This window comes from Acanthochromis polyacanthus, chromosome 6 (assembly GCF_021347895.1).
Source record: "Acanthochromis polyacanthus isolate Apoly-LR-REF ecotype Palm Island chromosome 6, KAUST_Apoly_ChrSc, whole genome shotgun sequence".
Taxonomy (NCBI): Eukaryota; Metazoa; Chordata; class Actinopteri; family Pomacentridae; genus Acanthochromis; species Acanthochromis polyacanthus.
Window position 1 is genome coordinate 43,679,071 of NC_067118.1, and position 27,443 is coordinate 43,706,513.

Below are 27,443 nucleotides of genomic sequence, written 5' to 3' on the forward strand. Positions count from 1 at the left end.
CTTTTCCCTTCAAGACTTCCACATTCCAACACTTTTTTTTGAAGTGTTTTTGTCTTCATGCTGCTGTGGGATCATCTACCAGGATCTCTGCTGAACCTTCCTCTCTCTATAGTATTATATCTCCTTTACGTCAGTCTGTTCTCTAGTTATTCCTTCCTCTCTCTATAGTATTATATCTTCTTTACGTCTGTCTGTTCTCTGGTTATTCCTTCCTCTCTCTATAGTATTATATCTTCTTTACGTCTGTCTGTTCTCTGGTTATTCCTTCCTCTCTCTATAGTATTATATCTTCTTTACGTCTGTCTGTTCTCTGGTTATTCCTTCCTCTCTCTATAGTATTATATCTCCTTTACGTCTGTCTGTTCTCTGGTTATTCCTTCCTCTCTCTATAGTATTATATCTTCTTTACGTCAGTCTGTTCTCTGGTTATTCCTTCCTCTCTCTATAGTATTATATCTTCTTTACGTCTGTCTGTTCTCTGGTTATTCCTTCCTCTCTCTATAGTATTATATCTCCTTTACGTCTGTCTGTTCTCTGGTTATTCCTTCCTCTCTCTATAGTATTATATCTTCTTTACGTCTGTCTGTTCTCTGGTTATTCCTTCCTCTCTCTATAGTATTATATCTTCTTTACGTCTGTCTGTTCTCTGGTTATTCCTTCCTCTCTCTATAGTATTATATCTCCTTTACGTCTGTCTGTTCTCTGGTTATTCCTTCCTCTCTCTATAGTATTATATCTCCTTTACGTCTGTCTGTTCTCTGGTTATTCCTTCCTCTCTCTATAGTATTATATCTTCTTTACGTCTGTCTGTTCTCTGGTTGAGTCCTTACATTCCCTCTACATCCTCGCCAAGAAAAAATAAAGTTTCATCCTCGTTCAAAGCCCACACTTTCCTCTTCTGTCAAACTTCCTCTGTGCCGTTATTCTCATGCTCTGTTAGTGTTTCAGTCCATGTTTCTCGCCACACGACGCCCTTCAGGTCTTTAAATCTTTCCCATTGTTTAACTCTGTTCATTTATCGCCCACTAAAACGTCTCGTTCCTTCTCCGTCCCGTTGCCCTCCCTTCCCCGGTATCTCACCCCCTCTATTGCCTGTCCCAAAGACTTCGGACCTTAAAAGGAAGTCTGTGCTGTCCTGCTGCTAGCTGCATCGGCGTTAACTCCTTCCCTCCACTACCGGGTTGTTGTTTAACCCCTTTAATCTGACCCGTCTATCTCTACTGCCGTCTACTTCAACGTCTCTAAACAGATTTCCCTGATTCCTCTAGAATCCAGGCTTACAGCAGCAGCTGGATCGTTTCTGACCACCGTGGGGAAAACATACTCCAAAGTAAACATGTAGTCCTTAACCTCAGAAACCTGCTGCTGGTTCCACATCCCTCTGCTTAATGTGCACGTCTGGTTCTGGCTTCCTAAGTGTTCTCCTTTCCACAGTCAGCTGGTCAGGACTTTAACACTTATTTTCCTTTGGTTTTCTCTGCAGCCTTCGGGAGCTAACTGTGACTTCCACTTCTAGCGATCCTCAGACACATTAGAGTGAGTCATTTATTAAACATTCTATATTAAAAACATCACTTAATGAAGCTTTCATTTCAGGTGCAGCAACTTTATTTACTCCAGAGGAGTGGAGCTGGACTTTACAGAACATCACAACTAAACCCTCACAGACCAGGACTATCTGAGAACCTCTGGTCATTTTAAATAATAAATAAACAAATGATAAAGGTCATCTGTGACGCTAACTCCACACTAATTCAGAATGACGGTAATTTCTACAAATTCCTCTGCAAACTACCAACTGTCCTCCACCATACAGAAGTTTGTAGCAGTATTAGTCTCATGTGAACTAGCATTTATGAGGTCTTTTTCTGTTTTTCAGCCTCTTTCCCCTTTCCAAAGAATCATGGAGGCTGCTGGCAAATATAAAAAAAGTTTGGATGGCATTCTGGTCGCAGATTTCAGGAGAAACATTCATAGAAAGAAAAGCTCAAATCTATCAGAGTGAAACCTCAAAGCATGATTTCAGAATTCAATCCTTCAACAGTCGTTCTCTTTGAGACTATTCACATCACTTTTAGGGATAATGTCAGTAAAACAAACTTTGATCGATACATAATTTAGCTGAAAAACTCCAGCTTCCTTTGTTTTACAGCCTTTAGCCTAACAGAACCTGGCGAAGGCGTTTACTGACCTCAGTAATATTCAGACAGAAAGCGTCTATCAGCTCTAACAGTAATGGCAGCGTATGCCATTTAGCAGAGGCTTTTTCAGAATATCCTCCAGCGCCATGAGAAAGAGCTTATTTAAGGTCTGTGGAAATCCCCTCCATGACCCGGGGCGTTAATACCACCATATTCCCATTAAAGTACGCAGGGCAGCACTGGGGGAAGGAGCTGGAGTTTAACAGGATTTATTTTATATTAGTGCACAGTAACAAATAGGAAAAGGTGCACAGACAAGCTATCCTACATGGAAGCTAACCAACTAACCAGCTTTGAACCTAATCCACCAGCAGTTCTTAACCCTTTAACTCCTTCCCTACAGAGAAAACTACGTCAGCTCAAACAGGGATCAGGATTAATTCTACTGGTTTTAGGTGATAAACCAATGAAATAACAGTAGCAGCTCTGACAATGATGGAATGACTTCAGTTTGTTCATGAGCTTCTTTTCCCAGACTCCTTTTCTCAGGAGGCCAATAAGCCGCTTCTTCTAACCGACATGTTTCCTCCTCCTGGAAGCTTCACATCAGTGAGGAGAACCAGTAGTTCTGGTCCTTACTGGTACTGCTTTAATGCCGACATCATAACGTGGATCAGGACAACTTTATTCCTAAATGTGAGTGTGAAAACATCCCATAATGTGTATAGAAGTACTGTATGAGTATTAGAGCCAGCTGGGCAAAGACAGACTGAAGCCAAACACACAACAAATACCAGACAGACATCTGCATTAATCAGCAGTATAAAGTTAAAAAGCTGTAACGTTAAAGCAGCTCAGCTCTGTTCAACGCAGCTCAAAATAAAGGCCTTATGGGAGAACTTAACGGTTAGGACAATTTACTGAGAAAACGTAGCAAGAAGTGTAGTAAACTTCATGTTTTATTCCACTGCTGACACTGAAAAAAAGGTTCAAAGAGAGAACTATTTAAAGGAGCGATAAAGGCAGGAATGGAGCTGGAGGTGTACGGTGGGCAGATGTTTGGGGTAATAACAGGAAAGAGGAGTTCATGGGGCAACAGTGGAGCTTCTAGCAGCACTTCCAGCCCTCATGGCTGAGTGTTGGTAAAGACAGGAACCTACAGAGCAGCGAGGACATCCATGAACACTGGGACCATCTGAGACCGTTTAGGACGCTAATGTTAACGCTGTTAGCGGGTGTCAGTGGGAACAGATCTTATTCAGGATCCATCTGTGAGTTCAGACTGTTTTAAAAACATCTCTGTGAAAACAGTCCAGGTATGAGCAGCATGCAGTCTGACCATCTCTGCTGTTATCAGTGATTATCAGAGATATGAACTTAAACCTGCTGAACCTGAGGATGATATCTGTCACCTGGAGAATGTGGAGGACAGGAATCCTTTCTGATCTTATCTGGTCCAAGTCTGAACACAGAAACTACAGGTTGTCTGTACATTTACAGTTGGTGAGCTAATAGTTAGTCTTTATTGTGTTTTTCTAAATTTAAACAGCTCCTGTTTCAGACAAAGAACTAGAAATCAATGAACCTGAAACTAGGGATGCTAATGCATAATCGTTAACCAGTTAATTAACAGCTTAAACCATTAAGATTCTAGTAACCAAAGAGACAGAAGAACGTGCATTATCCTGATCAGGGTTCAGGTAAAGGTTCATTATGACCAAGACTTCTGTGGAGGTAAAGGCCAACATACGGAAAAGATGTAGTTCCTACCATAAAATGAATTATATCATGTGTCTGCTGCTAAAGAAGCATTTATTTCACTCTATTTAACTGACTATTGACTGATAATGCTGCTGAGTATTTGCACCCCTACCTGTAATTATTTAGGAGATAAAAGCATGAGAAGCATCAAATCCCACATACAGCTAAGTCTAATAAAGTAAAAAAAAAAAGAAAAAAAAGTTAAACATGAATAATTAGGATGTCTTCTGGGTCTGTCCAGTTCAGCAGAATGTTTACTGAACCTCAGCATGGTTCCCAGGATAAAACAGAAGCTGCATGGCATTAAACACAGCTCAGTATCCGGTCTACTGACTTCCTGTATGACAGTAAACCAGCAAACCAACATTTCCCTGCTCTGATCAAACCCCTACGATGCAACTTAAACAAGCCAAACAAGAGCAAGAAGACCATTTACAGTCACAGAACAACTGCAAACCTACACATCTCCAGCTCCTGTCTGGAGTTAGCTCATTAACTTCCAAACCATCTGACCTGCAGCTCCTGGGTTCTTGTTGCTGGGTCACTAAAACAGAGTGAACAGGTCCCAGAGTGAACCAGTCAGACCTACTGTATGTCACTATAATTACGGTTCAAGTAGCTGAAGGAAGGCAGTTTAAAGAATGTACAGCTATATATATACAACCTAAACAGCTCTTCCTCTTACTATTTTCATCACTGGGTCTCTCACTGACGGACAGTAAACAGAGCAGCTGGCCTTCAGGAAGATAAAAAATAAGAGGTTAAACAAACCAACATTATCAGAACCGAGCCGCTCGTATCAAGGCTATGCAAATACACCGATAAAGAGAGTTGTTACAGAAGAGAGGGCTGTGAACTACTGCTGACCTCCGACTTTATCTGTACGCCTATCACTGTCACCTCCAGCAGCGATTGGCTGAGAGCAGCTCCAAGGCCAGCGGTTTCCATGGCGACCAGTGCCAGTTTAGAGCACCATGATAAAGGTACAGTCTGGATCATCTATTCCCCAATGAACCCCAGTGAATCCGTTTTATTGTAAAGGCAGGTTGTTTGGCTCCTCACTGGTGGAAGAAAAGACATTTTTCTCTCTGGTGGAGTTCATTCACTCTTCTGTTGTCTTTCAATGAGATGCAAATGATTCCAACCTTCTTAGTGTGAAGACTATCAAGATATCAAAGACACGATGATGGAACAGAAAATCCAGTCAGATTCAGAGGAAAAAGACCCCAGACCGGAATGAGTTCAGCAGATTTGGGTCCACTATGGCTCTGTGTATTACTTAATCCACATGAGTGAAGATTCTCCACCAGCTCACACAAAGACATTAAAGCAGTGATGCCGGTTTGATGGAATATACTCGTTACTGATGTGTTGAGATGTTTCAGCCACCAGTTATCTGCTGGTCTTAGTCTCCTGAAACATCTGCTCTCTTACACCTGAATTGATGTGAAGAGTTCATCAACACACACCCAGATAACTGTCACCTCATACAATCCATTTATCCACCTGTCACATAATCTAGAAAGCAGATATTTACAAGGAACACGGTTTAACCAGTTGGTCATTCCATCTATCCACCTGTGACCCGCAACCCACCTGAAACTCAAAATGTCTTTTCTACTTAAGAAACTGGCATCAGCGAAGGTTAGGCAGGATTCCAGTTATTAGCTCTGACTTAACCCTAACCTGAGTGACTACGCTTGAGCTAACCCCTAACCTGTTAACTCTAACCCCTAACCTCTGCAGAGACAGAGTGATCGGGGTTATTGTTCTATAGAGCCCATTTTTAATAAACCTCAGTGTCTTTATTTTGTATTAATAAACTCCACTAATAGTGTGGTTTACTGATGATGTTTTATATTTTTGGACAATAATGGAAGCTCAGGCACAGTAGAATAACATAAATATGGAAACCCGTTCATAGAAGTAAAGGAAATCACCAGAAGCTCTCTTTAAAGAGTTTACTAACCCAGCGTATTTTCAGAATACCTCTGAACAGTATTCATATCCCGTCTGCCAAACAGACCAACAGGGTGGACAATCCCAGCAGTCAGGATTTAACTGCATCTGGCTGATATTTACTCTGGCTGGAACCCACTGGTTTCCTCTCATTCAGTCTCCTCATCTCATTCATGTTTTCTGTCTTTCTCCACTCGTCCCTCTGGTTAATTCTCTTTCTTACCGAGCCAAAGACAGTCGTATTAAACCGCCCTAATAACCTCTCCTCTCCCTAAGCCTTAGCGTCTAATGGGATTGGACCGGGACAGGGAGACATGGAGACAGACATGGAGACATGCAGACAGACAGGGAGACATGCAGACAGACATGCAGACAGACAAGAAGACATGCAGACAGACAAGAAGACATGCAGACAGACATGGAGACATGCAGACAGACATGGAGACATGCAGACAGACATGCAGACAGACATGCAGACAGACAGGAAGACATGCAGGCAGACATGCAGACAGACAGGGAGACAGAGGGATTGTGAGAGTGAGACAGTAGGTTTAGAGGAAAGTGAAGGTTTCAATACAACAACAGACGTGATGCTGAATGAACATGAATGGAGTCTGAAGGTTGAATTCAGAGAAAACGACGTTCTATCACTGTGACCATCACTGAAGAGCTCTACACTCGAAGCCAGAGCAAAGACACCAACAGTGAGAGAATGGTGGTGATATCTATGGTCTGGGCTCTAAATCGGTGGTCCTACGTCTCACTGAGAGACAGGTTCAAGGACGGCCATTGTCATGGCAATCAAAGACAAGCTGCCATAAAATTCTGGGTGATCATCTCACAGTGTGATGCTGCTGGACCTACGACAACTAACTAACCAATAGAAATGCAGGATGAAATGATGCACTGATCAATAAACCAACATAGATGATTTATGGAGACAAAATGCATCAAAACAAGTCTGTGGGATTCAAACAAAGAAGACAGTCTGGTAGAGTTGTGGCAGCAGAAGACTTTCAGACGTATCCTCCAGCTCGGACCACAACCAGATGAAACAGGACTAAGCATGGAAGGATGTAGATCCATGAAACCATAGATATTTCCTTTTATTGTGATTTTTCTCAAAACACATAAATGTCAGCAGGGCGAAAGCTCTGTTCATGTTTGGCTAGTTTCCCTGTGATTGTAGGGTTCACGTCTGGCTAGTTTCCCTGTGATTGTAGGGTTCATGTTTGGCTAGTGTCCCTGTGATTGTAGGGTTCATGTTTGGCTAGTGTCCCTGTGATTGTAGGGTTCATGTCTGGCTAGTGTCCCTGTGATTGTAGGGTTCATGTCTGGCTAGTGTCCCTGTGATTGTAGGGTTCATGTCTGGCTAGTGTCCCTGTGATTGTAGGGCTCATGTTTGGCTAGTTTCCCTGTGATTGTAGGGTTCATGTCTGGCTAGTGTCCCTGTGATTGTAGGGTTCATGTCTGGCTAGTGTCCCTGTGATTGTAGGGTTCATGTTTGGCTAGTTTCCCTGTGATTGTAGGGTTGATGTTTGGCTAGTTTCCCTGTGATTGTAGGGTTCATGTTTGGCTAGTTTCCCTGTGATTGTAGGGTTCATGTTTGGCTAGTGTCCCTGTGATTGTAGGGTCCATGTTTGGCTAGTGTCCCTGTGATTGTAGGGTTCATGTCTGGCTAGTGTCCCTGTGATTGTAGGGTTCATGTCTGGCTAGTGTCCCTGTGATTGTAGGGTTCATGTCTGGCTAGTTTCCCTGTGATTGTAGGGCTCATGTCTGGCTAGTTTCCCTGTGATTGTAGGGTTCATGTCTGGCTAGTGTCCCTGTGATTGTAGGGTTCATGTCTGGCTAGTGTCCCTGTGATTGTAGGGTTCATGTTTGGCTAGTTTCCCTGTGATTGTAGGGTTGATGTTTGGCTAGTTTCTCTGTGATTGTAGGGTTCATGTTTGGCTAGTTTGCCTGTGATTGTAGGGTTGATGTTTGGCTAGTTTCCCTGTGATTGTAGGCTTCATGTTTGGCTAGTGTCCCTGTGATTGTAGGGTTCATGTTTGGCTAGTTTCTCTGTGATTGTAGGGTCCATGTTTGGCTAGTTTCTCTGTGATTGTAGGGTCCATGTTTGGCTAGTTTCCCTGTGATTGTAGGGTTCATGTTTGGCTAGTTTCTCTGTGATTGTAGGGTCCATGTTTGGCTAGTTTCTCTGTGATTGTAGGGTTCATGTTTGGCTAGTTTCCCTGTGATTGTAGGGTCCATGTTTGGCTAGTTTCTCTGTGATTGTAGGGTCCATGTTTGGCTAGTTTCTCTGTGATTGTAGGGTTCATGTCTGTCTAGTTTCCCTGCGATTGTAGGAGCTCTGTTTATGCTTCGGGTGTTTATTTTTCATGGATGGACGGTGCACGCTGATGACGTTTTATTCAACCCACGTATATCATAGGCTGAGTTTTCATCGTTAATCTGCACAGAGCAAACTTCACGTCGTGCCCAAAGATTCTTAGATTCATGTCGTACAGCGGAGCAAGCTGGGAACTTATAGATTGTTAAAAATCACACAGTGTGGAGGTCTTAAGATGTTTCGAGCGATCCTGTGAGCTATGTTCACTCTTCTTGTGCAAATCTTGGGTTGAAAGTGATAAAAACTGAACCACCAGCACCTAAAGCTTGCTCAACTTACTCTTATCTCAGACAGAGGTTGGGAAATGCAGACAAACAGCGCTGTTGGTGGAATGATTCTCAGCTCTGCAGATACTACAGTCAATGAGCAGCTACTATTTAAAATTATCTGATTAATATAAGGTGGATAAAGGTTTGATTTACTATATTTACACTGACTACTGCTCTTATTCTAATTAGCTCCTTGTATTACACCAAGGTACGTTACATTACAGCTTCTCATTTTCCTCATGGTGACCATTTATCTACGATGGTTTAATCATGTAAACTAAATAATCTGCTAACAGCCAGGTGTTTAATAGACATGAAACTACAATCAGTTGGAGAAGATATTTAAAGATGAGTCTATAAACTTGGTCACACAGAAAGAGAACTGAACAGCAACTAAAAGTCCCCATAAATGATGAAGTAACTGAATATTTTAGAGGGCATGGTCAGATATTGGACAGTTAAACTCTGCATACAGAATGACTGACTAAACCACTATTTAAATGATTACTGAGGTTAAAACTGATTATTCCTGTTTTATATCTTCACTAACAACAGCTGAAACAACCTGTATCTTCCCTTTTCTGGTGTCTTTTGTAATAAAGAAGGAAAAAGTGTAAAGAGAAAACAAAGCCTGTTTGCTTCAGGAAGGATGGAGTCCTGAAGCTCTGAGAACTGAGTTCCTCGTTCTTTTTTGGCTCTCTTCATATCTTTGCCATCCTCCTTAATTTATTTCCTATCTTACGGCATTCTTGTTTCTTCCTCTCTGTCCTCCCCCGTCTGTCCCCAGAGGACAGTCAGTAAATGGGGCATATTTCCAGCTTTACTGTCATTATTCAACCCAAGAAACTGCATTTTGTTAGACTTCACTTAATGCACTGATCGAATCAGCAGCAGAATTAACCATCTGGATTTTACTCCTTTACCTAAACATTCTCTTCCACTAAATAATTCAGTTTTTTCTGGTGGACAGAGAGTTAGAGGGTCAGTTCAGGTCTACTGAGTGTTTTTTCTTTAAAAACAGCCACTTGTACGAGGCCAAACTCTTTACCGTCTCTTAAAGCAGCAGATCACCATGAACGCAGCGCTAAAAGCATATCTTCTCCATAAACAATCTGCGCTGTCGTTTCGCTTGTGAGGGAACTTAAACCAACGAGGACAGAGTTTTTAGCCCGTTACCTGCTGCTCCCAATCAGCAGAGCAGCCTGAAGTGAGAAGTCATTTACAGAGAGCTGTGAACAACATCCTGAGGAGGGAATAACACATCCTCATTAATACGCCATTCAGACCAGCACGGTGACACAACAAGTCTTCACCACCAGCCTGCTGCATTAAGGGGTTTAATCCGGCTGTTCATGCTAATAAATCTACAGAAAGGCTTTAAATGGACCGACAGGACAGCAGTCAGACAACATTAGGACCTTCAGATCTACTGTGTTTCTTGAATATGTTTTAGCAGCAAAATAAATAAAATATATCCCTACATTTCAGGCTACCAGCCCCTGATGTTTCCTCATTTTCAGTGTCACTAAAGACGGACAGAGAACGAGGAAGTAGCAAAGTTCAGATGATCTCCATCAGTAAACAGAAGCTAAACCACATGATGACTCCACCGGATCCATCTCTTCTGGTGTCTTTGTTTTACTACGTTGTTTGTTTTAGGATCCATTTCATTTTGTTTTTAGACATCTAAACTTTTCCTCCGTTCCAGCTTTGGCTCTCTGATATGAACTTCTAGTAGGAAGTCCTAATGATAAATAAACTCATTTGCGGCTTGCTTTGTGTCCTCTAATTAATCATAGAAGTGTCCCAGCAGATGCAGAGAAACAACAAGTTGCATCCAGATCAGATAAATACGGTTATTTAAATCATTCCTATGACTAAAGAGTGTTTCTGACTTTAACTGTGGCTTAAAACACAATATATTACAGCTATTATTATTATTAATGTTTACTATGATGCTCATGAGACAGAGAGAAATACATAAATGATCCAGAAGACCGTCTACTGATATCTGCTGATGGGACAGAGACAGACAGAATGGGGAAGAAAAAGGTTGACTGGGAGACAAAGTGATAAAACTCCAGCGATATTCAAAGAAAGAGACTCAGAAAGATAAGAGAAACAAAGGAGGATGACGACAGAGAAGTAGGCAGGAGGGCTGACAACCAGCAGACCGGATTCACAAGGAATGAAAACAGACAGACGAGAGACTGTTAAAGCTTCTGCAGGTAGAGAAACAGAAAAGGAAAAAAGGAAGACGAGAGACTGTTAAAGCTTCTGCAGGTAGAGAAACAGAAGAGACCCTACAGGTAACAGGTAGCACAGCCACAGGGATGAAACACTGGCAATGTTATTTTCATTTACAAACACAAACGTCTACATTTTTCTAACTGCATCAGGCATCATCTGTCAGGGTGTGTCACAGTCAGCCAGCTGATCTAATCATTATTCCTTGGTGGGAATGTTTTCTGACTAAATCAACATAAAACAGCTTCATGACGACCAGAATCTGGATCTCCATCTATGCTCATGTTTAAAAGTCGTAACAACAGATCTTCTAACTTTGCTGTTTCTGCATGTGACTAAACATGAAGTTAAGCTGCAGGGTCCTTTTACAGACGTTTCCATCTGAAACAGCAGTTTACTACGTGTAAATCAGTCATTCTGACACTGCGGTGACAAAATCCTCGTTATGTAATCTGAACGTCATCTGACAACAGCACCATAAACAGCTTACTGACAGCAGCTCGTTTACCTCAGCACGGTATTTAGATTAATAATGGAGCAAAGGTTGGCTCCTTAACTTTACTATTAAACACAGTCCCTCTCTGGGATCCTTATCCTGTAAAGCTCAGTTTACCACCGACATATTAGAACACACTAACAGGTGTTTCACATTCACACACCTGCAGGCTGCACCTGAACACCTGGATTTCTCTACATGTACAAAACAAGACAGAAAGGAAAAGAAAGCAAGGAGAAAGAGCAGGAGTGGGCAGGTAGAGTATATAAACAGCCAGACTGAGCGAAGAGACGTCTCTCTGCTAACATGCATCAGATTTACTTGCAGCCTACAGGACAGGATGGACACTAATCAGCTCACCTGTTGCACAACACACCTGTCACATGACACCTACACACTCACACACTGAGCCCTGGGGGATGATGAACACATCTCTGAATATTCCTCTAATTATCAGCACCTACGGGTTCATGGATCTCACAACTCAGAGGGAAAGTAGAGAAATGGAAAAGACAAATGAATTAGAAGCAGGGTGGTAGGAGGGTAGGAGGGTTAGAACTGAGGGTGGAGGCAGAAGGAGGTCAGAGAGGCAGAATTTCACCCCACTGTGTTCTATAAGCCTCTGAGCTGCATTAACTCTAAGCTTCAACAGAAACTACATGGTCCCACTACACAGAAGACCCACATTAACCCGTAGGTTCTGGTAGGTTCTGGTCTGCAGGAGAACCCTGTGGCTCTCAGCTGATGATGAATTTCTGATCACTGGAAGCAGAAACTGGAATAATTCTCTGCTAGCAGAGCTTCTGTTTCAAACACTATAAAAACCAATACAACCAGCGGTTTAAACCCATTAAAGGGGCATCCTGATGTTCTGTAACAGACACACGTTTCCTGGATGTTCTCCTCTGTAACCACAGGAGCATGAGGCCTTAGCTTTATGCATCTCAACATGAAAAACCTGATTTTCTTTAAGGTGGATGACAGAAAAAGAAAGAATGAATGACGGGGAGAAACGTGCACCTAAACGCCACATCAACACTTCATTACACGTCACTGCAGATCATGTAAGACCTTTATAATGCCACTGAAATCAGACACTTAGAATTCTTCAAGCTCTGAAGGACCTGCAGATGCTCAGAGAGCTGTCCTCCTAGATATCCTCCAGGTTTTAGCTGTGTTCACCAAAGCAGCGGGTCTGATGACATAATTTAATGTTTAATGACAACAGAAGATCTGCATTCCCAAATGAACACCAACCATCTGGGAAAACCTGCATTTACTGAGCAAGAAAAGAGGAGGAAACCCTTCAGAGGCTTCTGTTGATGCTGCGAGTCTTCTCAAGGCCTCTGCTTTCAGAACACCAGAGGTGATAAATAACGAGAACAACACACCCTGGGTCGGATACTGAAACGCTGAAAGACGCTTTTCAGGAAGAAAACACTCTGTAGAGGCATCTTTAACTAAAACCTCCATTATTCTGGAAGGATTTAAAGTCTTGTTGTGTATCCAGGTGACTCCAGCCCTCTCCTCCCTCCATCACTTCCATACAGTCTCTGCTTTAAACCTGCAGTCTGTCTCATAAAAACACATTTAATTCAGTCCTATTATCCCTGGGACTGTCCTCCATCCATCGTCTAATAAAAAGCCCCACTCATCCAGTCACAGAGGCATCCATTCATCCATTCACCCTCCTGATCAACACAGACTGACACCAGAAAGATAAAAACTACAGACACAAATCAGGAAGACCCCTTATAGCAATGCAGCTTTATTTTTGCATAAATACTTTTCTTTTTCTCTCAGTTCCTTCTTTAAAAAGCCTGAATCCATCAGCATTCAACAGGTAAGTCTGTTTAAGTAGATATTTAGTCCTACTACAGATATCCTTAAATTAAGTCCAGCCGTGAGATAAAGATGATTCCAGTCAGTGTCTTCTTTGGGCAGAGAGATGGTTACTATAAATCTCTCCATACGATGAAGGCACAACAGTTTGTAGTGAAAACAACACATCCTTTGTTGAGCAGCTTTGCAGAGATCCAGCTCTGGGTTTAAGCAGCAACAGTTCCAGAAACACAGCCTGTAAAATATGACGTCAGGAGTAAAGTGTCTGATCCATGGGAATACTAAAAAACAGCCATCCACTTCATTTACATGTCAGGCGTTTAGCCGGCACACTCATGCACAACGATTTCCTGCAGCAGAAATAAAGGTTAAGAGCTGCTGGTGAATCATCGGACTGTAAGCTGTCTAATAAAACAACTGGATTTACACACACTGGGTTCTTATAGAGAAACTGGACTCCACACTGAAGCTCCAGAGCTGATTCTGTCTTTGTTAAAGGCCACCTGAACTACCTCTACAGAAATACGTTTCACAGCAACAATACGCCTAACCAGGGGTCAAAACCCCCAATGAGTCTCTGTCTTACTTATAAAGTGGGTTAGCATGAAGGAAACGACTTTCTACCGACCTTCAGCAAAATAATTATCTAAAGAGAGCATCCTTTAGATTTAAACTGTCTTTATTTTTTAAATATTAATGACATTATTATTATTTTTCCGACTGGATGGTGTTCTGAAATAATCCATCAGCTAAATCTATCCAGGGCTGGGGTTCTTACAGCCCATACTAGAACTTCTAATAACACTTTGACTGCTATGTGTCGCTTATAGCTGCAAAGAGAGAAATAGAGGCACATTATTTGCATTTTTCATTATTTTGGTGTTGCAGGGGGTGAATTAATACAGTCTGATTGGTCTGGGTCACCTGAAGAAATAAAAGGATCATCAGACTGTTCTGTAAGTTTTAAATAAGAGACTAAAGTTATTTTGGTGTTTTACTGTTGTGACGTGAGTCCTGGTTAACTAGCGGTGCTGTAGCAGTCTGTAGACCTATAGGCTACAGCACATGACTGATTATACAGCTGCTGTTGTTCCCATCAGGAGGAGAGGAACAGGCCTGGATGGATAATCTAATGTCATGGAAGTCATGTGTGACCGACAGCATCCAAGCAAAGCTTCCCTCCCTGCAGCGTCTCAAAACTCTGTCCTTTTTCAACCAGCTGGACGAGGACAGGAACAAACTCACAACGATTCCTGATCAGGAGGAAAGAACTGAGTCACGTCGTCACCAAGGTGGAGTTTGAACGGGAGTGAAATAAAGTCAGAACCAAACTGAGGTTTCACAAGCGCGCACACACACAAACACAGACACAGAAAGACACACACACACACACAGAAAGACACACACACAGACACACAAACCCAGCAGTGTGAGCAAAAACAAACTAATCCCTGGTTCACTTGGAGCCGGCTCGTATCCTCCACAGGGTTAATAAAAATAATAACAACAATAATAACAAGACGACATGGTCATCAATATCCCCCGCCACATGTGATGTCTATGAGTCTATATCCAAAATAGTGATAAAGGGCCATAACTCTGTTAAATATTATAGCACAGGTCTCATTTTCTAACTTGATCAAGGTGTCCATGGTGTGAAGCTACACTCTAAATTTCGTAATCCTAGCTGTAATAGTTTCTGAGAAAAGCTGTCCCCTTCATCTCGGACGGAGGCGGGGGATAAAAATATCAATAACAATAACAGGGTTGTCCAACACGACCCTAGTGAGGATAAAGCGGTGTATATAGAATGGATGGATGGATGGATGGGTTGTCCAACATCGCTCTCAGCAGAGGCCAGATGTGCATGAGACCTCCTAGATAACCCAGAAATAAAGCAGCACTAAACTACAACTGAAGTTTGAAACAACAGAGTCTCCTCAGAAAACCAAACTGCTTTCAGCATCTGTTCAGCCACAGCTCTACTTTCACAGGCTTCAGTTGCATTCACACCACATTTCTGCTCAAGTCACTGAAGTTTAGAACCCAGATCACAGATGATCACAGTGGATCAGCTCAGCTATAAACCTCCATTCACCAGGAAACAGGGGAGATCTCAGAGGAACACTGAGCAGCTCTCATCTTCTACAAGACACATGGAGGGATGCAGGAGAGTCAAGGATCAGACCAACAGACCGTTTACAGACCACTAGGTGTAAATATGTATTAACAGTTGCTATGACAACACTGCATCATTCTTTAAACACTACAAACGTACATTGTTAAGTTCTATATCTGTTACAGGATGAATTTAAAGTCCAGACTCTGTCCTGCTAAAAGGCTTCCAGGATCTTTTTCTCTTCAGTGTTTGCAAAAGTTAACTTTAGAACCAGAAAGTTATATTTAACTAAATTGGACCTTTAAAGGCCTTGAGACTCGATAGTTCAAATTAAACCATACAACCCATTTAGAGGATGGAGGAGACCTAGATTAATGACTGGCAGACGAGGACAGTTTCTCCAAACTGTCAGCTGTTTAAACATCCCACAAGACAGAAATGAGATGGTTTCAGACTCCATTAGAGACAGAGCTCCACCTTCTAACTCCTCAATAAAACAGTTTGCTCTGTTTTACACAAACACCTCCAGCAGCAAACAAAACGAGAACCTACGCTCAAAGTCGGAGTCGTCATCCTCGTCGTCGTCGCCGTTGGACTCTGTCTGCATCGGCTCCCCATCAAACATCACTCCTTTCCCCGTCTTGCCTCCCGAGCCGGACCCATCCTGACTCCTGGTGTCTCTCAGGCGGGTGAAGTATTGAACTGCAAAATCCACCAGGTCCGACGGTCGCTGTCGCAGTACCTCCACGGTGTAGCCCTGCAGCAGCTCCGTCAACCCCACTGGGATCTCAATGCTCATGGCTGCAAGCAGCTCGGTGGCAGCGATTTCTGGTTTATCTGGAGAGGAGGAAAGTAGAATTTATTATTAAACACATGGTTGTGGTGGTGTCTGAGGGCTGGGTGGAGATGTGGTGAAGAGTTTCCTAACTGACTTTTATTAAGGCTGGACACTGAGTGCTGTGGATGTAAACTATGTGAATGGTGACAGCTCTGCACTTGGAGGAAATAACTGCAAAAACAAGATATTACATTATCATTTACTATACTACATTATATCTATGAGCTGGTGGAGGGTCAGGGGCACGTGAAGGGCTGCTGGAGGACTTTATCTGAGGTTGAACACCAAACTCTGAGTCTCCACAGCTGCACCCAGCAGATATGAAACCAACATCTACCAAAGGGTGGACACAGAATGGAGACAGTGGCAGAAATTCAGCGACACAAACCCAGCTGTAAGCTAGGGAGGGTGGCCGGCTGCAGCTTGCTAGCAGAGCGGCTAATAAGCTAACATTCCCAGACAACCAGCCGGTATAAGATGTCTTTCTGCTCCTTCTACACCCAGATCCAACCTGGCTGGACCGGCTCCACCGACCTGGTGCTATTTAACTGCGGCAAACGCAGTCTAAGCCAGGATTTGAAGCGCAAATGTCACTTTGAAACCATCAGGGAGCTAGCTAACCGTGCTAGCTTAGTGAGCCTCCTTCAAGGAAGCCTGGAACCGTTAGCTTAGTAGAGCTAGCACACACACACTTACTGCTGTAGGGTTAGGGTTAGCATACACACAGATATTACAGCGGCCGGATAAACGGAGCTGTTGAGTAGGTAAGCCGTTAGAGGAGCTAACTCCACCGGTACTTACGTGGTTCTGTCCCCGGCTAAAGCAGCCAGTCCCTCCTTCCCGGTGTCCTCTCTGTCCGCTCTTATTTCTCCTCTTCTTTTTAGCCCCTCTCGTTGCCAGTGTAGCCCCGGATCCCTCCACACAGAACACACTTGTCGAGCTAACAGTTTTTTGTTTTTTTAGCGTCACCAGCTAACCAGTTTTTTTTTTAACCGGAGATGCTAATTTATTTACTACGCCAGGCACCGGGATGCTGGCTAAAAACTGAAAGAGACGAAGGAAAAAAGCCTCTCAACGTTCACGGACTTGGTGAGGGTGGGACTTACTGTGGCAATAAGGAAAACAAGAAAAAAAGAGGCTGGCTAGCTGGAGGGCTAACTGGGCTCAGTGGCTAACTAGCTGCTAACTAGTAGTTAGCTGTTTTCTTCCTGGGAACTCCGCTGCAGCAGCCTCCAGATATGCGTTTGTTGTTGTTTTTAGTTGCTGTTTTTGCAGCCGCGAAAAAAAACAAAATCTCTTTTTAAAAAACGATATTCTAGCAGGAAAGGCTGCTTGTAACACCGGAGTAGCCTGGAAGATGAACCCAAAGCACGTTTCCTTCCTCCCGGCGAGCTGATCCTCAGAGCTGCGAACGAACCGCTAGCTCCGGAAAGCGTGAAGGGGCGTGGCTACCGACAGAGCACAAGCTGTTTGACACAAATTGACAGCTCGCTATAGCAATCAGAATTCAACTCTGTTGTACTCCAGCCAATCGGAAGCAGTCATGGAAGTCAAGGCGGGACTGAAGGCAGAACCATATTAGTACACTGACAGGAGGACCACACCCACAGAAGTGACATTTAGGAAGGAATAAAAGGTACTAAACTGAAAAATGCAATGTAAAATGCCAAAATACTTATTTATATCATTTAACATTTTCCTATTTCTTGCAGCCTTTATCATTTAGTATTTATAATAACAAACATCAGAATGTTTGATAACTGTTTTCTTTTTCAAATCACATTTAAATTTAAAAAATAACGTAATTTGTGATAAGATTATGGGCAGGAAAGTCGATTATTCCCCCTTTAGATCTAAATTAGTCATTGTTTTCTTTTTTCATGTCATATATCATACCTCATATATGCAGTCTTTACAAATTAAGGCATGTTGGCAGGTATTTCTTCAAGCTCATGTATTTTTTTAATCATCTAGTATTTCTAATGTAATGAAACAAAATTAATGTTGAAACAGGAAAGACCTACATATAAAATACAATAGTTTTACATGACATTGATTTGATATTTGTTTCTTTTTATGGTATTGATAAATGAACAGCTCTTCCATTCAAGGTGGGTTTGGCAATATGTGAAATGAACCTTTTTATATTTCGATTATATTTATTAAACCAAGCAGAAGAAGTTTCATACCGAAAAAATATTTTAATGATTATTTATTTATTTATTTATTTTAGATTTTTTTCTCTTTAAAATGGGTCAATTTGAGCAATTTGACAGGAAGGTTAATATTATAATATTTTGGTTAATATTTCTAAAGATTTCTAATATATTTTACATTTTATTGTGCATCTTTGAAGTATATATTTTTCTTATCAGTCATCGGTGCTTATGTATTTGTGTTGGTGGTCACTTTACTCTTTCTGCTTGCTGCTGGGGATCAATAAAGTATTTCTATTCTGTTGATCTGATCATTCATTCATCACTAATTATGTAATTTTATATTTAGGTGTGATGTGAAACTGATAGCAGACATACTAATACAGCCACTAGTCTGCAGCCTTCCTTCAAATACCATCAACCTGTTGGTATTAATCATAAAAGAAAAAAAAAACTTCCCCTCTCTGCCCTCTTCAGGTCCGTATTTCTCTCTCTATCCCGCAGCTCATCATCCAGGCCCTTCATAGGTCTGATCTACCTTCTACACCTGCAGGCGTCTTGTTTCCTCCTCCATCCTGCTCTTATTCCCTCTGCTCTACATCCAGGCTTTCAGTCAGGTTTCTCCTGGAGATGGAAGCAGCCAGAGGTTAGCGGGTCACTGAGAGTGGATCTGAATCTATTCTGAGATTTACTGAGCTCCACCTGCAGCATTTCCTCTTCCATTTCCACGTCTCAGCTGTCACCGAGGTAAAGCCGTTGCCATGGCCACAACCAGCCCGGATTTAATTCCTTGAACTGGTTTCTGATTGGTTGAGGTCTTTGTTTCCAGCAAACACAGAGAAAAACCAGAACTCCAGGCTCCCTCTGCTGGGAGAATCACCTCAGCATGGAGGGAAAAACAGACATTTAACACAGCAGAATGTTTACAGATTATTACACAAACATCATAAACCACAGAAGCACTGTGACACAGAGGAGTCAAACTCATCTTAGTCCAGGTTCCACATTAAACCAGTCTGATCTCCAGTAAAACCAGTAAAACCACAGCATAATAACCTCTAAATAACCACAACTCCTAATAATAGTTCCTTTGTTTTAGTGCAGAAATGTTCACATTTAAGGAATTATCTTTTTTATATCATGAACAACCTGAAATTTATGAAGACAAATAAGTTCAGTTTCATCCACATTCATCCTCAGTTTATCATTTCCACATCACAGCTTCCAGATCAGAGTGTCTACAAAGGAACACAACATTTAGTCACCTGGAGCTGAACCATGGAGGATTTTACTTTATTATCAACACAACAAAAGACAAACAAAAAAATACAAAAAGACAACTAAAATGAGACACAAATCTATCTATCTATCTATCCATCTATCTATCCATCTATCTATCCATCCATCCATTCATCCATCCATCCATCCATCCATTCATCCATCCATCCATCCATCCATCCATCTATCCATCTACCCAGGAGGTCCTCCATGGTTCAGTGCTGCCCCCTACTGCCTCCTGTGGGTTCTGCAGCCTCCTGGAGTAATTTCTCCTGCATCTTTTCCTTCAACTCATGGAACTCCAACAGAAATCAGGTCCTTTAATCCAGAGATAATCAGGCTCTATCCCGGGGAAATTGTTTTTTTTAGGATACTGAAAATACACTGAAATCATTTCCTTTGGATTGTTTGAAATTAAGATGAAACCATATATAACTAATAATAATAATAATCAAATAATAAATACACACCATTATTATTATTGTTGTTGTTATTATTAGTATTATTGTTATTATTATCATTGTATAGTGCTTTTCAAGACACTCAGAGATGCTTTTTATAAACTAAAAAATAAAGTGAGTAAAGATAAAAAGATCTATTAATTATTATTATTATTATTATTATTATTATATTACTTTTCAAGACAATCAAACTCTTTATAAAGTAGACAAGAAGACAAACAATAATAATAAATGGAGAAAGCAGCAGATAGAAAAGTGTATTTATGAGTTGTTTCTGTGTTTTTGTTCAATTGAAGTTCAAAGCATTCTCATAAAAGCTTTAAAACAAACGTCAATAAAAACAGGAATGTTTGGATCAGTAAAGAAGTCAGTCTGACACCAGCATTAAACATTCATGTAGTTTATTCTGTCAGAGAGTTTGGACTTTATGAACAGTCTGGTAACAATCAGAACCCAGTATTACATCTATTTACACATTATTTACAACATCGTAGTAAACTGATGCTGTATTTTAAACGGTTTAATCTGAATATGAATGGAAGGTGATCTGTTGATGAACTTCAGCGCTGGACGGTTCAATAAAACGTCCTCCAGGACTCAGTAAGAAACCAAACAAGCAGAACTTTACAAGGAAGACTCAAAACGTGATGCTGGAGAATAAACTTTGTCGGATCCAGTTTGTCTTTTATTCATTATTTTACTGCATGATACTTTATCTGTGGAGGTTTCACATCACTCTGCTGGGTTTTCTGATTAAAACACATTTTTTATTTTAAATCCTGACAGAGACACAGACAGAAACTTTGTGAAGTTTTTAGACACACAACAGAAATATGAAGGTTTCAGCTGAAGTTACATCCAAACCACACCTCCACCTGAAATCTGAATAAGTAGAGAGTTATTTAATATTTCTGCTTTGAACGTCTGGAATAATCAAACAGAACACATCTGGTTCTCCTGTGATGAACTGAACCTTTACCGTCATTCTGTCCTTAGAACGACCAGATAGAGGCTTCGCTTTCTCTGGATGTCTGAATCTCAGCAGGTGTTTGAGGAGCTGGGAGGTTTTCCACATTCACAAACTGTTTTTTGACCTAAATGTGAAGAGAGCCCTGATTGGATGGAAATCCAGACGGGCAGGAGGAAGACCAGCAGACGGTAAATAACTACCATAGACTGTATGAGTATACGGCTGCGGGATCAATAAAGGTTTCACCTGTCTGTCTGTTTATGGTCATTAATGAAGCAGAACCAGATGTGACACCAGAGAACCAGACAAACTGGTTTCCATTCTATACAAGACACTCACAGAATCAAACATGAGCACAAAGACTGTCAGACTCACATCGATAAGGCACAGACAACACTAGAACAGTTCAGGAATAAACGTACAACACGTTAGCATTTCTTCAGATGATTCAGAGAAAACCTGATGGTTGTAGTTATTCTGTGATCTGAGGTAAAGGAAGGGAGGTCCAGGAAGTCTCTCAGTCACTACTACTGAATTTTATGATATTTAAAAAGAAAAACTTCAGATTAAAGTGACAATGAGTTCCTGAAAATCACATTTTAGAATCAGAATGTTGAAACCAGAGATGTCAAACTTGGTAAAGTTTGGTGGAACCCTGTTTTTATGCACTGACACAGCTTTATGTATTTTTTAGGTATAAATTTTATACATTTACAAGGCAGAGGGACAATTTAAGCTGCTTCTTTAATAGTTCCTATTTAGTTTATTTGCTTTGTCAGCTCAGGAGGTCAGGATCCCCACACTGCTGTGGAAAGGAAGGTAAATTTAAAATCATTTCATGTTATGTACGGATACCAAATCACATGAACTAAGTATGCAGCGGGAAAAATGTTGTAGTTGTGCTTATGTTCAGGGTATTATGGTCTGGTTTTACTGGTCACTAGAGATCACATTGGGCTGAATGAGGCTCCTGCATTAAAATGAGTTTGACTTCTCTGGTTTAAACATTTAATGTTCTCCAAGTTATTTTTTTTCAACATAGAACAGTAAAAAAAACATCGCTCGATGTGAAATCTCACCAGAAACAACCTGGAACCTCAGAAAGTATTATGAAACCTGAAACCAGGAGGGTAAATATATAAAAACTGCCTCCGTCTCAATATATAGATGCCTCTACGTAAAATTAATCTCTATAAATAAAAGATGTGTCAAATACAAAGCGAGTCCTGATTGGTTATCGTTAGCAATGCTGTGTTATCATAAAGTGTTTTATAATTAGCTTCAGCAGAGCGACTCTAGAAATAAAAGCAGTCGACACCGCTGGAGGAAAACAGCAAGATTTGAAGCAGGCTTTGTTCCAAAATGCGACATGAACTTTGTGAAGCTGATCTGAAGCTGTTTAGACGGGGAATGGTTCACGTCTGGATGAAGTTCATGCATGTGTTCCTGCAGCGGCAGCATTTTGGAGAAGACCTCTTCAACTCTTGCTGCTTCTCTGAAAGCTTCCAGTGCATTTTAATCTCATCAGTCAGAACAGAACGACTCTGCTAGTCCATCATTAACAGTTCTGTCCTTAGAAACAGTCATAAAGTCGAGATTAGAAAAGAAAACGACAAACCAGCAACAAACTGATTCTTTTTCTTTACAAAAATGGCTCCGGTTTGATTCAACAGTTTCTGTTATTTACGATATTAACAGTCAGTGGGTTATTTTTACTGTCCAAGGCTTTCTCTGCGCACAGTTGGTCGATTAGGACATCAGCATGAATCTGAGCAGGAAAGACGTCCAGCTACAGGAAGAGACGGAGTAATGTAATCATCCTCCACCTCTAAAGCACACATGGAATGAACAGGGGGCAGAAATACACCGGGTTTAAGTGATTTTTACCAAAAAAGTGAAAAATGTGGCCTTAAAATCCCCTCGCTGGGATGGAATAGTGTTTTAGTCTGTTACTGGCTGCTCATTATTTCCAAAGGAAATCCTCAGAGAAGCAAACAGACGATCAGACTGCCTCCTCTACCCTTCATTCACTGATTTAAATAAATATTAATGGGCTGCCATGGTTACTGACAGCTTCTCTCCTCTCATGTTTCCTCTCTAATGACAGTAATGTGTTCATGGAGTCTGACAGGCAGAACTTTAGAACGTCAGAGAAGATCCAGGATGATGTTCTGCAGCAGGACATCTATCAGCTGTCTATCAGCTAGAGCAAATAGTACTGGTACTGTAGGACCTTCATGTTCTACTGCAGTCTGATCAGGAGCAGGTGTCTGAGGATCTCTGGATGAGGTGGAGGTTCTGGTGAATACATCCCATCTGCATCAGACCACTGGCAGCTGATATTTGCCCTGGTGCTTCTAAAACCACAGAGGATGAACTGAATCCTGAACGTCCTTCTATTTATCATCTGCTTTTCCTGTTACTTGTTTTAAATCCGCTATTTTAACCCTCTGAACCCCAAAAGCTTCCAGCAGGTTTGGAAGGCTTGTTGTCTTTTAGAAAATACTAAATGACGCCATAATCAGAGCCAGAAACTAGAAAACCAGAAGGAATGGTTACAAACAAATAAAGGTTTTAAACTAATCATGTTTGACGTCTATCATCTATCATTAAATCAGGAATTCATTTGACGTCTCATTAAAAAATCACTAAAAATAAACCATTTGCAGCAACTAGATTCAGTTAAAAAACAATTCTACATTTTTCAGCATAATTGTGAAGCCATCAGCTGAGAATTAATGTTAATTAATGAATAAAACTCAGGATGAACCTCGGCTGAACTGCAGGCAGTGTTCACACAGAGGGGATTAAAAATGTAAGGATTCAAATATTAATAGTGTGGAAACCCTCATTTCTTCCAGTACTGATAACATCTGTTTGGGAAATGTTAAAATGTACATTTTGATTCCATTTGTTTTTGTTTTACAATTTTGTAAAAAACGTAAACACAGAAATTGACTTTTTGCTTTTTAAGGATTTCCGTCAGTATAACTATAACTACTGGATCTCACTCCATTAGAGACGGTTTGATTATCTTTCTGCTTCTAATCCTGGTTCTTCTGTTTCCATAGAGGTTTAGGACTGTATATTAAAATAAAAAAATGAGCCCACATGGACAAAAGATGCAGCAGAAATAAAGCAGCCTGGGCTTCAGAGGGTTCATCTAAGTTAACTATTATGCATATGATGTGGGGCCTTTTTCCTCTGAACACAATGAATTCCTCTGATTTTCCACCTAAACCTGACTGAAGTCTTAAAACACTTAAACCTGAAGGTGAATAAATTTCTGTCATTTTTTCAGAACCAGCAGTGAGTTCAGTGGTGAGTTCCATTTAAAACAAATTAAACAGCTAAAAACACAGATGAATAAATGCAGATTAAAGTCAGATTCTGTCACTAATGTCACCTGCTGCTGCTCTGATAGCTGACCACTAGGGGCAGCAGAGGACATTTAAACCTGGAGTAGAACCAGGAAGGAACAAAACCCAGCAGATACTACAGCAGAAAGAAACAAACCTAAAGCTGGGTGAGACCACTAGAGAACCACCAGAGAACCACCAGAGAACCGGAGGAACTATGAGGACAGAGGAGGAGTCATGAAGCAGACAGTCATGTCATTGTATCTGGCTGTGTGATGGTCACCATGGTGACAATGGGTAAAACGGGGTAAAACCAGCCGTGGTTCCCCATGAGTAGCCTGCTGATGTGACAACGTGTAAAACAGGGTAAAAAACGAGCTGCTGCCGTGGTTACAGGAGTAGCGGTCACCATGGAGACCACTCTGAGCTTCCTGACTCTCTGCAGGAGTCTGTTTGAACTCTGAGGGATAAAAAGAGGAATAAAAAGCCTGGAGCTGGATGTGTTTTCTGGAGGAACACACAACATACGGACGTCTGGTGTCGGCAGGAATCTCCTCAGTTATTAAATATTTGATCCTTTTTTTATTTCTGAAGCTAAAGGTGCAGCTGAAGGGAAATCTGCTGGAAGAGTCTCACGTTTGATGAACAAAAGGTGGAGAATGTTAAGCTGATTCCAGCCGACCTGACAGAATAAAGAGTTTAGTTTATAGTTAACGAGGATATAAACTAACGGGACATTAACTTTGGTTTAGATCTGACTTCAGAAGTTTATCATTTAAATAATGTGAGCTGCTTTCCTTCTAAAGGGATTCAGAGGACTACAAACCCAAACACTCACTGTTCCTGATGTTATTAATTAACACAGTGGGGAAAAAACGTGACAGCTTCAAATAAAAAGCCCAGAATTTGCTTTAAAAAGCCAAAAGTTTAACCATTAATTCCATTTTTTCTCATGTAAATCCTCCTAGAACCTGCTGGACAGAAGATGCTGTTTCTATTGTTCTGACTTTAATTCATGAAGACGTCGTTTATTCTGCTCTGGATGAAGGATTCACAGACAGCAGATGTTAAATGAACACAGATGATTCCTCGTCTTCCAGCTGGACTCAACGTCTGAACTTCATTAAAAACGTGTCCAGACTCCAACAGACAATCAGTTGGACCCTGAAATGTCAGAAGGTCAGCGTCTGATTCCTTCCTGCAGAGGATCACAGCTATTTATCCTGGTTATTAGAGGATCACAGCTATTTATCCTGGTTATTAGAGGATCACAGCTATTTATCCTGGTTATTAGAGGATCACAGCTATTTATCCTGGTTATTAGAGGATCACAGCTTTCAGAGGGAACGTTTCTGAGTTTACAAGTTGATATAAATGGATTACAGCTGCTGTTGTTATTGTTGTTGTTATTATTGTTGTTGTGTTTACAGGTCGATATGAATGCAGGGGTCAGAAGGTATCAGAAAATAAACTCTAGAAATATTAAAGTCTTCACTTCAGAGAATAATTACTAGACTGGGTTTGGGTGCAGACCTCTGCTGGGTTCAGATGGACTAGATGTTCACCAACCATCTGCCTCATGGAGTATTCAGACCAAACAAAGAGACAAGGAGATAGAAGACGGGAAGCTGCATCTGCAATCAGGTGTTTTAGAGGAGATTAGTTCAGCTGAATATCGAGCTGATCACTGTGCAGAGGGGCTGATCTGAGGAGGTTCCTCTGACCTTCCTGTGGATATGAGGAGGTTCCTCTGATCTTCTCTGAACGGCTGAAAGCTCCTCTGCAGTTTAATAATCTTCCAAATAACTTCTATCATCAGGATTTAAGGAATCTGGTTGTTGGTACGAGTGAGGAGGAGACAGAAACGTCATTATTGCACTCTGAACTCTGATCTCCAGCTGGTGAGCTGCAGGACGAGAAGCTTCCCTGATTTAATTTATACACTGCTGAGTATCTACAGTAACTCCAGACCAGTGGTCCGACTGGTCAGGACGGTTCAGAATGAACCCAGAGGATGAACCTCTCTACAGTAACTACAGTTAAACCAGTGGTCTGGAGGAAGAGGGTAGTGTTTTTGTACAGTATAAACCCAGAAGATAAACCCAGAAGATAAACCTTTAGTAGAGGAACTGAAGCCCAAGCGTCTCCAGGAGGATCAGTAGTTGTTAGTAGAAGCTGAGCAGGGCTCTGGAAACCAGTTTTCAGGGTTGAATCTGGGAGTTTTGCTGCGATGTGGCGACAGGGAGACGCTCTGTGATCCAACCAGTCAGTTCCTTCAGCACTGACTCAACAACCTCTGGGAGGTCATGGTGGAGAGCGTGGTAGCCTCCTTCATACACCTGGAACAGGTAAAGAACTGCTTTACTATCAGAGAACCATTTATAGAAGCTGTAATTAAAGTTCAAACAGAGATTGGAGCTAAAACTGTGGTTTAATGGAATAAAACCATCATTAAATCTGGAAACAGAAACACACTGCTTAGAAATCATAACATCCAGTAACCCTGTAGAACAGAATATACACTTTAGAGATCCTTAGCAGGAAATTAATTACTACTAAATACTATTCTACAATTTCATTTAGCAGACGCTTTTGTCCAAAGTGATTGGTCAAAGGTGTTGCCATCAAGTTGCAGAAGAATTGCCAGCCAACCCCCCCGCCCCCCTGTTTTTTTTTCAACTTGTCAGTACTAAATAAGTGCTGGGTTTTGGACCACCTGACTTATTCTACCCCTAAGGTGGAGTCAGATTAAGTGCCTAGGTGTTCTCTGAACATTTGAGTCTTCAATTGTCTCTTAAAAGTAGAAAGGGACTCAGCAGAACGCACAGAGTTTGGTAGTTTGTTCCACCATTTGGGAACAACAGAGGAGAAGAGTCTGGATAGAGACCAGACTATTATTGTCATTAAATACTACCAAAGGACATGTAGTAATAAAGGACTTCCTGCTTGCTCTCTTTTAAACCTCCATGTGAGGAACCACATGTTCACAACTTCCTTTTCTGCAGATGAGGAAGAGTTTATTGAGGTCAAATAAACTTCCGTCTGTCACATCAACGCTAAAATGGCTGAAAGGCTTCAATAAGTCAGTATTCAGTGACTGTGTCATATACACTATATATATACTGTGTTAACTGTTAGTGAGGCTGATTTAAACTCTA

General features: G+C 41.3%; 2 protein-coding genes across 39 annotated transcripts in view; both read right to left on the minus strand.

Annotated features, from left to right (window-relative positions):
• The window catches only part of prkar2aa (protein kinase, cAMP-dependent, regulatory, type II, alpha A), a 54,527-nt gene extending 37,026 nt beyond the window's left edge, over positions 1 to 17,501 (minus strand). For all 38 annotated transcript variants that reach the window (XM_051949486.1, XM_051949470.1, XM_051949478.1 and 35 more), the window contains exons 1-2: positions 16,863 to 17,501; positions 15,776 to 16,060 (exon numbers count right to left, since the gene is read on the minus strand). In XM_051949486.1, coding sequence (XP_051805446.1) covers positions 15,776 to 16,022 — 247 coding nt within the window. In that variant the 5' untranslated portion in view covers positions 16,023 to 16,060; positions 16,863 to 17,501. The remainder of the gene's footprint in view (positions 1 to 15,775; positions 16,061 to 16,862) is intronic.
• A 2,839-nt stretch (positions 17,502 to 20,340) lies between these two features.
• The window catches only part of mgll (monoglyceride lipase), a 65,200-nt gene continuing 58,097 nt past the window's right edge, over positions 20,341 to 27,443 (minus strand). Inside the window, exon 7 of the mRNA XM_022203325.2 lies at positions 20,341 to 26,624. Coding sequence (XP_022059017.1) covers positions 26,487 to 26,624 — 138 coding nt within the window. The 3' untranslated portion in view covers positions 20,341 to 26,486. The remainder of the gene's footprint in view (positions 26,625 to 27,443) is intronic.